Here is a 14,759-nt window from a genome sequence, read left to right as displayed (position 1 = left end):
ATGCAGAAACAACATCCTCCAAATGGAACGCATAACCATAAGGTTCACTGAGTTATTTTGAAACACGTTCACCCATATCTAAAATAAATAATTACTTCTTTTTTCATGGTGGTTTAATGCAATGAAACAAGCACAAAATTAATGGCTGTGATTAAGAAGAAACCTATGCGGAGGTGATGGGTTTCCATGCTTCTTCATATAAGAAATGTAGGAAGTCGGTGACTATGTATAAAGCTGTATTTAGTGGCTGGATTCTTAGTTACCAGAGTTCACTTGGCAAGCTAGAGCAGTGACCAGTTTCTGCCTACAATTAAACTCGTTATTTTAACAAACAAGCCACTCAGCTCCCTGCGTGTTGTGTCTTTTTACATACAAACCCATACAAGGAGACACATGTTTCCAATTAAAGTCAGCTCCAGCAGCTAATACAAGGGGAAAGCAAACTATACCCTTTGTGCACACGGGGCCACAATCCAACAAGTGTGATGTTGTGTGAAATCAAGCCCATTGATTTCAAGGGGATGACACCTATTTAACTCTGGGCTCAATTGTGACCCAGGAGACGACGTGGTAAGGAGGCCAGAGTAAATCAGCTTCAAGGAGAATAAAATATGTGGCCTTTTTATTATGGGGTCGGCTTTCTATTCCAAAAGGAGAAATCAAGCCAACAGCCTCCCTTTTCCACCGGCTGTGGTGTAAAAAAAAATTTAAGCCACCTGTCTAATTTTCTGAAAAGTTTGCTTCAAATCTTTAGAAATATTTATGGGGATAACAGCAGACACAAAACAATTGCCTCAATTTACACAGCCCCAGTTCAAATGCGGGCTAGCAGAAAGAAATCTCCTAACAGCACAGGCATCCCAAGTACCCCCCCAACCCCTCACCTAAAGGAATATTATAAGGTGTGACCTTTTGGATTAAATAAAGGAGCAGCGGCTACGTGTGGCTTTCAAGCACTTGGCTTTACCACACAACACACACAACCGGGAAGATAGTTTAAGGTAGGCAGCAGGGTCGGTCTGCAGCAGGATTTGAGTCCAGTGGCGCCTTGGAGCCCAACAAGATTTCCAAAGTAGAAGCTTTTCGAGATTCAAAGCTCTCTTCTTCAGACAGCAGGATCCGAACAGCTAATCGGTTTGCAGAAAATTCCATACAAGGAAAAGAAATTCTGTGATTTGTGGGGACCAGGCTTTAAGCAGTGCCCCGAGAAGTTAGGAATCTATTGCACAGGTCTGCGACTGGTATCTGAAGAAGGGAGCTTTGACTCTCCAAAGCTCAAGCTCTGAAAATCTCGCTGGTCTCTTAAGGTGCCACTGGACTCAACCCAGGAAGATGTGGCTGCCCAAAGCCAAGAGCTAACTTAGCCCTGCCTGCCTAACTTGGGGAAAGAGGAGCCCCAAGGAACCTCAACGCTTCCTCCCCAAGTCGGTGCGCGGCTTCGCGTCCCTTCCAAAGACAACTCTTCTTCCACCCATCTGGGGGAGAGAACGCGTGCAGGAAGGACGTTTTCTGGGAAGGCGGCCGGCTGTTCCCGAGAGCGCAGGGGCAAGCCAGGCTGAATGTTACAGGTCACGATCGTGCGGGTAAGGAAAGCTGCGGAGAAGTCAAACCTGGCCCCAAAAATGCCATGCGCCTTCCCGCGGTGCGAGGAGGCGGGCGAGCGCTTCTCACCTGGCCTGCGCCTCGTCCAAACTCTGGTCCGTGATGGTCATGATCTGCTGCAAAATGTCCCCGATGTCCTGCTTGCGGCCCCCCTCGCCCTCCGCGCCGCCGGCGCCGTCCTGCATGTGCTGGGACAGCCCGGGGTGCCCGGCCATGCCCACCCCGGCGTGAGAATGCATCAGCCGGGGCTGGTCATCCATCGCCACGGCTCGGCGCGGGCGGCTTCGCCTCCTGGCGCTTCGTCGGGAAGCGGCGCCGGCGGCTTTGTTCGGCTCCTCGCCCGCGCTGGCGCGCTGCCTCCGCCGGGCTCGTGTCGGCAACCGAGAGGCTCCTCCGGCGACGCCTCCGCCGGCCCCGCTTCGGAACCTGCCGGCGACGAAGTCGCGCGAGGCGGCTCCGCAGGCGAGGCGTGCGCTCCTCTCCGCCCGGGCGCGCCGGCGTTCCCAGCCCGCTGCCGGCGCGGCGCGGCGCTGCGCTGCGCGGCGCTTTTGTTGCGGCCGCCGGCTGGCTCGCTGGCCGGCGGGGCAAAAACAAGGCGCCGAGCCCGGGCGGAGCGCAGCCCCAGCAAACTTTCCCCCGGCCGGCCGGAGGCTCTCCGCGAAGGGCGCCGCGCCGCGCCAGGCACCGCCTTGGCCAAGCCGGGCAGGCTCTGCGCCGCAGCCAACTCCGGCTTTTGTTTCAGGCTCCGGCTCCGGACTCCTGGAACTGACACAGGCGAGGAAGGCACGGGAGGGAGGGAGCGAGGGAGGGCGGAGAGCCGAGCCGCGGCGAGGGGTGGCGCGGCGGAGAGAGCCGAGCGGGCGCCTCCCCGCCCGGATTGGCAGCCTCCCGCGCCGCCCCTGTCCGCCCCGCCCCGGCAGCGGCCTGTCACTCTCCGGGTTCAGAGGTGGGCAGCGCGGCAGGCTCCGGCCCTTAAAGAGGCCGGCTCGAGCCCGAACGGGGAGGGCGGCTGGGACGCCCACCCGGGGCTGCGGCGCAACAGCCCCCGGGGCAGAAGCCCAGCCGCGCAGCAGCAGCTGGGAAAGGAGCTCCTGCCGCTGGGGATCGCCCGCGAGCCGGTTTCGGTTCAGACACCGACTTGGGCGCTTAGGATACGAGGGGGAAAGAGGAAAGTGCGGGGCTGTGGTTGGGTTCGAACGGGCTGAGCAGAGTGATTCCGCACAGGTTGGATAATGCACCTCCAATCCTCTTTATAGATCATTTGGAACGGATTTTTTTGTGCGGAACAAAAAATCCACCTCAAACGATTGATAAAGTGCATTGAAAGTGCATTATCCAACGTGTGCGGAATCAGCCCAAGATTCGGGGCCAGAAGCCCCATGAAGCCCAGTTGGCCCTGAATCCTGCTATTTTGCGGCAGACCACCATGGCTACCCACCGGGAATGGAGTCGGCACCGAACACATGCATGCGCAAAAAGTTGGTGCTTTATTTCATAATGAACAGTGCAATCCTGTTCAGTTATATCAATGAGCTTAGACTGCTTAGGATTGCCCCGTAAATAATGTCTAATTGTGAATACACAGAAGGGAGCAACACTCAGATCTACTCAGAAGTAAGGCGCATTTTATCCAATAGGGGTTATTCTCTGGAAAGTGTTCTTAGGCCTGCAGCCATAACAAATTACTGTTTAATCACACTTGGGAGAAGCAGAACAGTTTTTCTGATTATCTCACACATACCCCTCCTTACTTCACCTCGCTAGGGTTGCCAACTCTTGGTTGGAAATCCCTGGAGATTTGGAGAGGGAACCTGGGGAGGGAAGGATTAAGGAGGGTAGGGACTTTCATGGAGTATAATACCTCTAAAACAGCCATTTTCTCCAGGAGAATTGATCTCTATGTCCTCTAGATCAGTGATCTCCAGCCACCACCTAGATGTTGGCAACCTACTCCTAACACATGTGGCTTTAGGCCACACAGCCTACGTGATCTCCCACCATAGTCTCTGCATTGGTCAAAAGGGACTTTTCCTTTCCCTTTTGCCTGCAGAAAAGCTGGTAGGTTACTACTTAAATACACTGATTAATATTTAGTAATATTTATTGTATGCGGGTCAAATCAGTAGGGTAAATACCTCAAACTCGCACCACAGAATGGTTCCCCACTGTCACTCACAAATGTGAAAATTCTTGTCTGGCACAATACTTTGCTTCTCCCATGATTCAAATAAAACTATTATTTCCTGTTAATAATTTGACCATTTTGTATCACTTTAAGGCCCTGTCTGACCTGGACAATAAATAGGCCAGTTTCAATACTGCCTTCCTTAGGCAAGATTCTGGGGGGGGGGGGTAACAGACCACCTCCCTCTGCTTTTATTTATTTTATATTTACTTATTTAAAACATTTTAAGGCCTTGCCGCCCAGCACAGGATCCCCAAGACGGTGAACAATCAAAACCTTTTGAGATGCATAGTATAAAAACAATTAAACAAAACCCATACACAAACTATGTGTACAAGAAAAAGGGCCAGAGAGGGAATGCCAAATGAAACAGGTAAGTCCTCACCCACCGGCAGAAGATAATGATGGAGGTGGACAGATATTTCTCTTGGGAGGTAATTCCATTATTTTGGTACCATCACCAAGAAGGCCCTTTCTCGCGTTGCCACCCATCTAGGCTCAGATGGTGAGAGTAGCCAAAGAAGGGCCCCTGAAGATGACTGTAGTGGTCAGGTTGGTTCATACGGGACTAAGTAGTCCTTCAGGAATGTTGGTCCCAGGCCGTAGAGAGCTTTAAAGGTATATGAAGCAGATTATTCTGTTCAATTGTCCTTCAGGTCTGGATTTGGAACTGCTTTGAGTGAGGACTGTTTCAGAGATAAGGACAGGGAGTGTGACTTAGCTAATATCCTAAAAACATCTTGGCAGCTTTGGATGGCATTAAATGAAGTAAATAAATATGGCAACAATCCTAAGTACACTTCCCTGAGAAGAAGCCCCATTGAACAAAATTGAACTTACTTTCAAGAAGACCTGTTTATGGTTGCTCCCTAAATAACCATGGTATCCTTCCGGGGCTTCTTGCAGAGTTGGACAAGACTTCCTGTTTTACAGTGGTTCTAGTTCTTGTTTTGCTAGCTTTTCTAACCCTAGTTCTATCCCATTGTTTATTGGATGTCTTGCTCCAATTTCTTTGTTACTGGAAGTCTTAGGCCACTTGATTACCTTGTTTTAGATTGCCTTGAATCTCAACAAGAAAGGTGGCTATAAATAAATAAATAAGATTCTGAAATGTAGATCTCAGAAGGTATTTCTGGGAAACTCTCCGTGTTGTCCTAAGCAGTTACATCCTTCTAAGTCCATTGATGGCTGTGGGCTTGGAAGACTTAAGACTGCGTTGTATAGATCTTCTCCAAGATATTTTCTTCTGGAGGACCTCCATCATATCTTCCGTGCTATCTAACAACTGCATGCGGCCACTAAAAGAGGCCATCTGGAGCTTTGGAATACAGAACTCTGTTTCTTCTTATCACTGTTCCAAACGGGTGTCTGAGGACAGTAATGGATTGATGAGTAAGCTGAAGTTCAGTTCACACAAGATGAAGCTGATGTTTAGTAGAAAATCCAGAGGACTGTTTTGTGGTAGAAATGCTTTTCGTAGATGGAATGACATTCTCTTTTAAATTTCAGGATTCCAGCCTGCTTCCTCAGATGACGGATGTGACCAAGAGTACCTTTTACCAGCTTAGGTTGATCTGCCAGCTATGGCCGCTACTGACACAAAGGGACCTGCCACCATCTAGAATAGACTTTGGCAATGTGGATTATATAGAGACTGTTCATGAAGACTGCCTGGGAACTTTAGATGAGCCAAAAGTCTCAACTGCTTACTATCAGGGATAAAGAAGAGGACGCACATTACAGCTGTGCTTTCAGAATTTTCTGGGTTATGCATCTGCTTGAAAGCACAATTCAAGAGGCCTTCAGAGCCTTTGGTTTGGTCCAAGATACTAAAAGAAACATCTGCTTCTATAGATAATCTTTCACTCTTCAGGATCTTCAAATGATGCTCTGCTCAAGTTGTTACTGTGTATGGTCTGGGCGCATGGATGTTAGATGCACATCTGTGTGAATGGGCCGGGCTTTCCATACTGGACCCACACAAAATAGCCAAGTGCTGTCCATCACTTCTGTCTTAGAGTCTCTCTACACGAGACATCTTACACAGGGATTCTCAAGTGTAGGGAGATGCAATGCTAGCCAGGAAGCGTAGTTTAAAAAGACAGAGCAGGGGGAGATTGCTCATCAGTGAGTTTGTAAATTTCATCTTCGCCTCCAGGAAGGCTCTCTCAATTTCACCTCCCCTTGGAGAGGCAAAGATGAAATTAACAAACCCTCTGAGGAGTGATCTCTGCCAACTCTGTACAGAGAGGTGAAATTGAAATTAAACGACGCTTCCTGGCTAACAGTGCATCTCCCTGCGCTTGAGCCTTCCAGTGTAAGATGTCGCATGTAGAGAGACTCTTAGACGGGAGCTGCAGAGTTTGCTTCTAACACCCAGGTAGAGGACCATGATCAGATCTGAACTCAGACCATCATGCTGAGTTTAAGGGATCTGTAGCAAATATCTAAACGTTGAACATACTCGAGGGATTGTTGCAACTACAGGTACAAGAGACAGGGAATAATAAGAAAACATCTGATATTTCTAGGTTTGAGAAGGAGAAGGGAAGGTGAATGAGCTCAGAGCCAAGCCTTCTAATTGGGTAATAATAACAATAACAACAACATTCAATTTATATACCGCCCTTCAGGACAATGGCCACTCAGAGCGTTAACATACAAAGTATGTTACTATTATCCCCACAATAACAAACACCCTGTTAGGTGGGTAGGCTTGAAAGAGCTTCAAAGAGCTGTGACTGACCCAAGGTCACCCTGCTGGCTTCAAGTGGAGGAGCAGGGAATCAAACCCGGCTCTCCAGATTAGAGTCCTGCACTCTTAATCACTACACCAAACTGGCTCTCCAGCATATATCAGAGGCAGTTCCTGGTGATTAGGAACTTCTCCAAATAAGAGCAGGAAAGACGGTTTCAAATAGGAAGGGGGGGTATGTTAGTAGGGCTGCTTGCAGGCCCGGAGAAAAACATCCTGTCCCTTTAACAGGATCTTAATGTGAGGAAATGAACAAATGAAGCTTTTCATGGAATGGACATAAATAACATCCCATTATTTCTCTATTCAAAGGAAAGGACACTTTTCTCCAGGTCTGTTAGCAATCCTACATGCTAGACATGGTCTTAGTTACAGAATCTTTGTAACGCTGATGTTACCCTGGGGTCTTTTGTTGTTGTTGCTGTTGTTGTTAAAATGGAAGGTGGTGGGACAACAAGATGCTGGTGCTAAGAAGCATCTGGACAGAGCCAAAGTACCTTTTGATAAGGTCTAAGAGCTCTCAGGGCATGGCTGGATCAGTTGCTCCCTGGGCTCTTTGGGGCCAGGTACCATCTCTCCTGAGCCTATCAAGTGGGTTCCCATTATGCTTTCATGGCTCCGTCATATTTACTCTAAAGAAAGACAAGCCTGAATGTACAGGGGAGAAAGAAATGGAATTCTCCATCTGCAGTCTGAACTAGCCACAGGCATAGCGCCCTCGGCCCGGTAGAAAATTGGCTCGATATTTATGAGCTTTTTCATGAGCTTTTCCAATGAGCGTTCAAAAAAGTCATCCAGCTTCCATGAGTTCTGCCAGCTCATAAGGTTGCCGTATCTGAGCTAATAATGCCATGTTCATGCATACTGCAGTCTTTCCTCCTTGTAGATTAGCTATTTAGCTTCCTATGTCCTTGACCCACCCCACGGCAGAGATCTGCTGCAAATCCATGTACACCCCAAACAAACATACCCAGGACTAAGAGAAGGTTTGGGGTCCGAACGAGGAGCAACTCCCATGCAAAATATCCTCTAAAAACTTAAACATGATTGGCCCCTGCTTAACAAACAAAAGATTGCTTCAGTGAGTGATCTGAGCACACAGCAACAAAGATGAATTTCCTTAAGAGTAAGATGTAAATATGATAGAGCTTTTTGCACATAAATGACCTAGTAGTTTTCTTTACACACAGCATTGCATGCCGTAAAATCAATGCACATAAAAAAGAAGCAGGCGTGAGCCCTACATGAGATTGCTGGCTTTTGAACGTGGCATCTATCTACATAGGACATGGACAGTTACAAAAAGTGTTCCTGATCAAGGAGAGGGAGTCTATGTGCATGCAGTTTCTATTCTTGTAGACTTCGTGATCACAAGCTGGCAACCACACACAGATGGAGAGAGGGTTTCCATGTTCAAGCCAGTTTCCCTTCTATGTACTCCCACATATGTATAGTGTATAGAGCAGTAGTGTTTCCCAAGAATTGCTGAGAGTTTCAATCAAGAATCAATTGGGCTTTGGGATCAAGAATCAATCAAGTTTCAATCAAGAATCAATTGGGCTGTTTCTATGGGAAATGACGCTCAACTTGTATGCCAGGTATTTCAAACCAACCATCTTTATAGATCAAGGCTATTTCCACACATCTTTATAGGGATGGCCCACTCACGGAATGCTGGCAGCTTCCCCCCATGATTCCAGACGATTCCATTTGCAAAAAGGTTGCAGGCTGGTTTCTGTTTTTTCGGCGCTTTTTCTGGGACTGCACTTTCCCTGGTCTTTTCTTTTGTCGCAGGCTGACTGAGCACTTCTTCTGCGTTCTTGGGCATATGAATGATTAAAACATTCTGAGGAATCGTCCGATCACAGCCCAGCTCCTCCCCTGAAGCTCTCAGCATGCAATCACATATGTGCAGAGCAAAAAAAAATTGAAAGGAAGGCGGGCGACGATGACGAAAGTGTCCGACCTCCCCTCCCAAAGCGCTTTTTCTAAGAACTGTGAAGGCTGTCCTGAGCCCTCAAAGCGTAAAGTAAGCGCTTTTGGGGAGTGTGTGTGGAGGCTGAGTTTTCAGAGCAACTCAGCAAAACATACACAAAAAGCCGGCAAAGGGTGGGAACTACTGGCTGTGTGGAAACAGCCCAAGTCAGGTCATTGTGGATTTCAATAGCACCACTAATTGGAAGTTGCCTGCTCAACTACCTCAAGATTCCACCACCTCCTCTTTTTGATGTGTGGGTAGATAAGTAGACCAAGCCTTTCACCAGAGTTCTCCTGCCAAATAGAACTGTGTTCTGTCTTCAAAATGCTGAATTCTGATTAGGAAGCCCCACGCTATTTAAGGAGTCCTTGTTCAGAATATCTGGACAGGAAGCAAAAAGCCTGGCTATGCTCAGTTGGGTCCAACAAAAAAGAGTTATGATCTGGCAGGTTGCTGGCTTAAATCTCATCTCTGCCATGTACTCACTCAGTGACCTTTGGCAAACCACCTGGTCTAGACATGCAGGAGAATGAAATAACAGAATGCTACGGTGATAGAATGGACCATACCAGGCCGCAGGCGGGAGATGATCTTATATACCGTTTTCATTGACAATTTCACATGCACTCATAAAGCTGCTTTCTATCAAGCCCATCGAGGTCAGTATTATCTACTCAGAATGGCAGCTGCTCTCCACGTTTGCATGGCCAAGTCTTTCACATCATCTCCTACCTGATCGATTTAAACTAGAGATGCTGGCAATTGAACTTGAGACCTTCTGCGTGCTAAGCCAATGCTGGACCGCGGAGCCACAGTCCTTTCCTCTCACCTCTACACCACACTGGTCAGTATCCTGGTCCCCTCTGGTACAGCTCCAACATGCCTCAGAGTGAGAAGCACACTTGATCCTCTTGATGATTCACTCCTCTGGCCTCAGACCAGGGCCGGCCATTGAACTTGGAATTGACACTGCATCCCAGACAGACTAAACAACTCTCGGCTGCTTCTTGTCTAGTGCTTACAGGCCCCACCTTGCCAAGCCTCGATGTGGTCCAGCCTCACTCAGTGTTGCAAGCACATCCCTGCTTCACTCCTGGCCCATTCAGTTTGGGCTTGTGGCTTCCCAGAACTTAACCAGCTGGCAACCTTCGTTGCTACCTCTTCTGCCCCTTGCCCAAATTATCTTGCTCTCAGCACGCAGTGCCTGTGGCAGACCTGAAGCCTTTGTCCTGTTCACATTAGTCTGCTACACTTGGCAGTACACAAGTTGAAAACCATGTACCATCTCTGGCTCATGAGCATGGAGCCTATGCACTGTTGCCAGAAGACACCCACCCACCCACACCAGAGAGAAGCTACCCAGGAGGCCCCCATTCTTAAAATCTTGTACTTCTGGTGTATTAGACAAGGGAAAATGGTCCCTAGATTACCTCCACCTTTTTGGAAAGTACATTCTCTGCCATTAAAGAGAACTTTAAAACTATCTTTACATACAGGCAGGGCTTTTTTCCAGCTGGAACGCGGTGGAACGGAGTTCCGGAACCTCTTGAAAATGGTCACATGGCTGGTGGCCCCGCCCCCTGATCTCCAGACAGAGGGGAGTTGAGATTGCCCTCCGTGCCGCTGGAGCGGCATGGAGGGCAATCTCAACTCCCCTCTGTCTGGAGATCAGGGGGCGGGGCCACCAGCCATGTGATCATTTTCTCCAAGGGCAACCCACTGAGTTCCACCACCTCTTCTCCCAGAAAAAAAGCCCTGCATACAGGGGAAACAAAATGCCAACCAAGCCCAAGAGAGTCTCAAGGCATCTATTATCAAGGGCCTGTCTCGGATACCTGGTAGTTCCTTTAACTCTACCTGCATGAAACCTGTGAATGCCACAACACCTTCCTAGAGTCATAAACTACTCAATTGTACCCAGAATGAATGGAGATATCCTGCCTCATCCAGAGAAGCGGGACACTGACTCATCCAGTTTCTACCACCTCCCAAGCTAAACCTCTGTCTTTTCATTTTAATTCAATCAAGCTCCCCATGCTCAGCAAGCTCTGGTAGCTCTACCAAAACTTGTTTCTTTCCCCCTGCAAATTCATACCCCAATGGTCTAAGAGACAAGAAATATATATAAAGGGGCTCTTTCACCCTACAATTTAGATTTGGACACCCTTAGAAATGAGGCAAGAACTCTGTCTCACCCAATGATCATCTTACCGCTCAACAATCTTCAATGAATCCCAGACCACACACACACACACACCTTTTCTCTTGTTAAACAGGCAAAATGTATTTTACATTCTCCCCTGTATTCCCCATTCAGGCAGCAACACTCAGTATCTTTTCATAGGACTTGGTTGGGTATTGGCTTATATGATATTCTGCAGGACAAACTGGTGAGTTTTGAATTGCCACCGGTGGTGGTGGAAAGTACTCTCAAGTCATAACTGATTTATGGCGACCCCTGGTGGGGTTTTCAAGACCAACAGAGGTGGTTTGCCATTGCCTGCCTCTGCAATCCTGGTCCTCATTGGGGTCTCCCATCCAATTACTAACCAAGGTCAACTTCTGAGATCTGATAAGGCTGAGTTTGCCCGGGATATGCAGGTCAGAGCCCTGGATTACTTCTCTTTCTCCACTTTTCTTCATGCTGTCTCTTTTACTCTAAATAAAAGTGTATTATTTCAATGTCCTTTGCCTCCTTCCATTTCTGGAAATAGGATACCAAGTTTGACCCATGGATACACACATCTTAAGGAGCCCAAAAAACCAGACTGCTTTAGGTGCACTTAAGAAAGGTTGTATCGGTGTACATCGAGTTGTTGGGGTAACAGCACATTGGCAGCTCACTCTCTCTATGATCAGGGACATTTTTTAAAAAGTAGCAATCTTGATCACATGGAAGTAGCCTGCTGTGGACATTTCCTACATACATAGTAAAGAGTCCCAGTAGCACCTTTAAGACTAACCAACTTTATTGTAGTATAAGCTTTTGAGAACCACAGCTCTCTTCATCAGATGCATCTAACAAAGAGAACTGTGGTTCTTGAAAGCTTATGCTACAGTAAAGGTGGTTAGTCTTAAAGGTGCTACTGGACTCTTTACTATTTTGCGACTATGGACTAACATGGCTAACTCCTCTGGACCTATATACATAGACTCCATATGCAGGACGGATCCTGCACTCTCATGCTTACTCCCTTGCTATGCATATTGATTTCAGTGTGTATAATGTGAGTAGGGGCTAGTGTCTACAGATACAGAGCTTATCTTCTCATCCTGAGACCCCCCCCCCACATCACATGCAATACACAGCAAGCAAGTGCCCCCATAACTGTAAGACAGACCGCTTTATGGCCAACTCTGGACTTTTCCATGCTGACAATTTCCTGCAATCAGCATCTTAACATATCGTGCACAATCCCATTCCGTGAGACAGAAGGCCAGATATGAAGCCGTGGAGGATGTTGCTTGGTGGACCAGTCCAGTTACGTGCTGCGAAGACTAAAATTGGCAAATAAGAGTGCAGTAAACATAACATTTGGTGAGGATCACCATTCATTTCATCAACATTTGGCTCAGCCAAAGTGCACATTCTTACAGTGGAAAAAAAACTGGATCTGCATTGGCAGCTTTCCTGGAAAATAATACTCCAGGGATAGATTCCCAGCTGCACAAGAAGACCTGACCTGTCATTTTGACCCAGGACAAGTGAAGTAATGTGAGTATATCCTTCGTTTATAACACTTTAAACATTTTACTATTACATGTCATTATACTTCTTTACACTACATTCATTACTCCACATAATATAGTATTCCCTCTCTCATTTCATTCCCCAGGGTGCTATAAAGTAAAAATGATGGCATTTCCATTGTTAATTTTTGTTCACATTTTCTCATCTGGTTTCTCTTGTGCCGTTTGTATGAGCTCAATGTTTTCGCACCAGGCGGTGACTGCGTGCTTCTCAAAACCGGCCGTGGTGAGCAGGAGGGTTCAATCACCCCACAGTTTGGTTCGCGAGCTCTCTGCAAATTGCAAATCGGGGCAGGCGAATGTTCGACAAATAGTTTGTATTCAAATAGTTCACATCTGTTCAAAAAGTTCACATGTGCAAAAATAGGTGATTGCGCAAGTAGGTCCTCATACTGCTTTCCTGCATCCCTCCCCCATCCTTTGTCTCCACTTTCCCCTCCCGTCCACTGTTGGCCATATTCTTTAAGTAAACAGTGAAGCGACTTACAGATGTGTCTCCCTCTGTCCCTTATAGCCTTACCCAGTGTTTGTTAATATACAAAAGTAAGATGAGCTGTCCAAATCAGGAACACTAGGGGAATGCATATTCTCTCTGTGCTTTGCGATCGTGGTTTCTGCTCGCACCCTCCAATCAACTTACAAAAGAAGCTGTCTCTCCATAGGGGATGAAAGCTCCATAGACGGGAATCTTTTCTCTCCCGTTTTTCTGAGAGCCAGTTTGGTGTAGTGGTTAAGAGCGCGGGACTCTAATCTGGAGAGCTGGGTTTGATTCTCCACTCCTCCACATGAAGCCAGCTGGGTGACCTTGGGTCAGTCACAGCTCTCTCAGAGCTCTCTCAGCCCCACCCACCTCACAGGGTGTTTTGTTGTGGGGATAATAATGACATGCTTTGTAAACCGCTCTGAGTGGGCATTAAGTTGTCCTGAAGGGCGGGATATAAATAGATTATTATTATTATTATTATTATTATTATTATTATTATTATTATTATTATTATTATTATTATTATTATTATTATTATTATTATTAGGCTCTGTATTTACCAAGGCTGAACATGACCATGGAGAAGAAAGCCTTGGTCAGTTTAGTTGTAGGTTCTTAGGCTGGGAGTTTCAGACCTGTGGGCTTTTAAATTTCAAGCAATGGTCCAGCATATTGAGGATGAAATTGACCATTGGGTTCTGCGGCTAAGAAAGCCTCGGTGAATTTCATCTTTGGGAGCAAGCCTAAGGAGGTCTACACAGAAGCAAGTCCCATTATTAATCAGGACTTACTGCCTGGAAAGTGTTCTTAGAATTGCAGCCTAGTAAGTCATTGCCAAGGCTGATTATGCCCTGGCCACTTGTATATGCTTGATTGGAGAATATTGAACTCCCCGAGAACAATAAAAAGAGAATTTTTTAAAATGGCGATTAAAGTATCAAAGTGCCCGTGCAAAATGAGATCAATCAGTGAATCGGTTATTTATGATCACCCCTTTGACAGATACATGATGCAATGCTCTCACTCTTACCTGGCTTCATTTGTCTTCTGAGATGTTATCCTGTAGCTAAATCTGATTGGCTGCATAACCGCTGTAATTTCCTGAAGTCTACTATGTGAATGCTGATTGGATAGGGATCACTGTAGGAAGTCGAAAGAAGTGTTAGAGTAGAGTAAAATAGCTGTAAGATCACAGCAGAAAAGGGAAGCAATGGCAGTGAACTGCCCAAAGAGGCTTTAGAAGGCTGAATATTAAAGGATTTAGAGGGAAATATTTTGGCCCTTCCAAAAGCTCTACCAGTAGTCTAAATTAAACACAGGCAAACATTTGGCACATCCTTATTAAATGCAGCGAGACACTGGCACTCAATGGCATTTATCCAAGTTCTTAACTCATATAAGAAATTGCTAAAATCTGTATCAATAAAGTCAACCTCCTTTCAAGTGGGTTGAAATGGAAGTAAACTTAAAACCTTTTTAATAAGGATCCAGGAAATTACAGACCCACAAACCTAACCTCCCAGCCAAATTGGTGTATGGAAGCTTTAATAAGGCTAGAATTTATATATGTATAAAGGAATACATCTGAATGAGAAATAATAAAATGCATGGCTTCATAAAGGGAAGCCTTGCCTCACTAACCTTTTTGTTGAGTGTGGCAATAAGTGTACAGAAAATTATTTGGTAGAGACTTTATGGAGTACAGAGGTCAAGTCTGGAGTTCCCATCCTGTGTTAGGCATAACACAATATCATGAGATGCAGGTTCTCCACAATTCATGCGTGTGTGATACCTGATTAGGGCCGTTTCTACATGCTCTTCTAGGGAGAGCCCACTCATGGAATGCTGGTGGCTTTCCCCCAGGAATCCAGATGTCTCTGTTTTCAAAACGGTTGCATGCTGTTTGGCTTCTCATTTTTTGGCGCCTTTTCTGGGAACACAGTTCCAGCAGACCCAGAAAAGGTGCCGGAAAAAATGGAAGCCAAACAGCCCTCAACCGTTTTGA

The 14,759-nt window shown here is 46.6% G+C and overlaps 1 protein-coding gene across 3 annotated transcripts in view; it reads right to left on the bottom strand.

Moving 5' to 3' along the window:
- The window catches only part of PBX1 (PBX homeobox 1), a 261,356-nt gene extending 259,008 nt beyond the window's left edge, over positions 1 to 2,348 (bottom strand). For all 3 annotated transcript variants that reach the window (XM_054979857.1, XM_054979858.1, XM_054979859.1), the window contains exon 1: positions 1,672 to 2,348. In XM_054979857.1, the coding sequence (XP_054835832.1) occupies positions 1,672 to 1,862 (191 nt within the window). In that variant the 5' untranslated portion in view covers positions 1,863 to 2,348. The remainder of the gene's footprint in view (positions 1 to 1,671) is intronic.
- Positions 2,349 to 14,759: the final 12,411 nt, after the last annotated feature.

Source organism: Eublepharis macularius, chromosome 5 (assembly GCF_028583425.1).
Source record: "Eublepharis macularius isolate TG4126 chromosome 5, MPM_Emac_v1.0, whole genome shotgun sequence".
NCBI lineage: Eukaryota > Metazoa > Chordata > Lepidosauria > Squamata > Eublepharidae > Eublepharis > Eublepharis macularius.
This window is presented reverse-complemented; position numbering and strand designations above follow the sequence as displayed.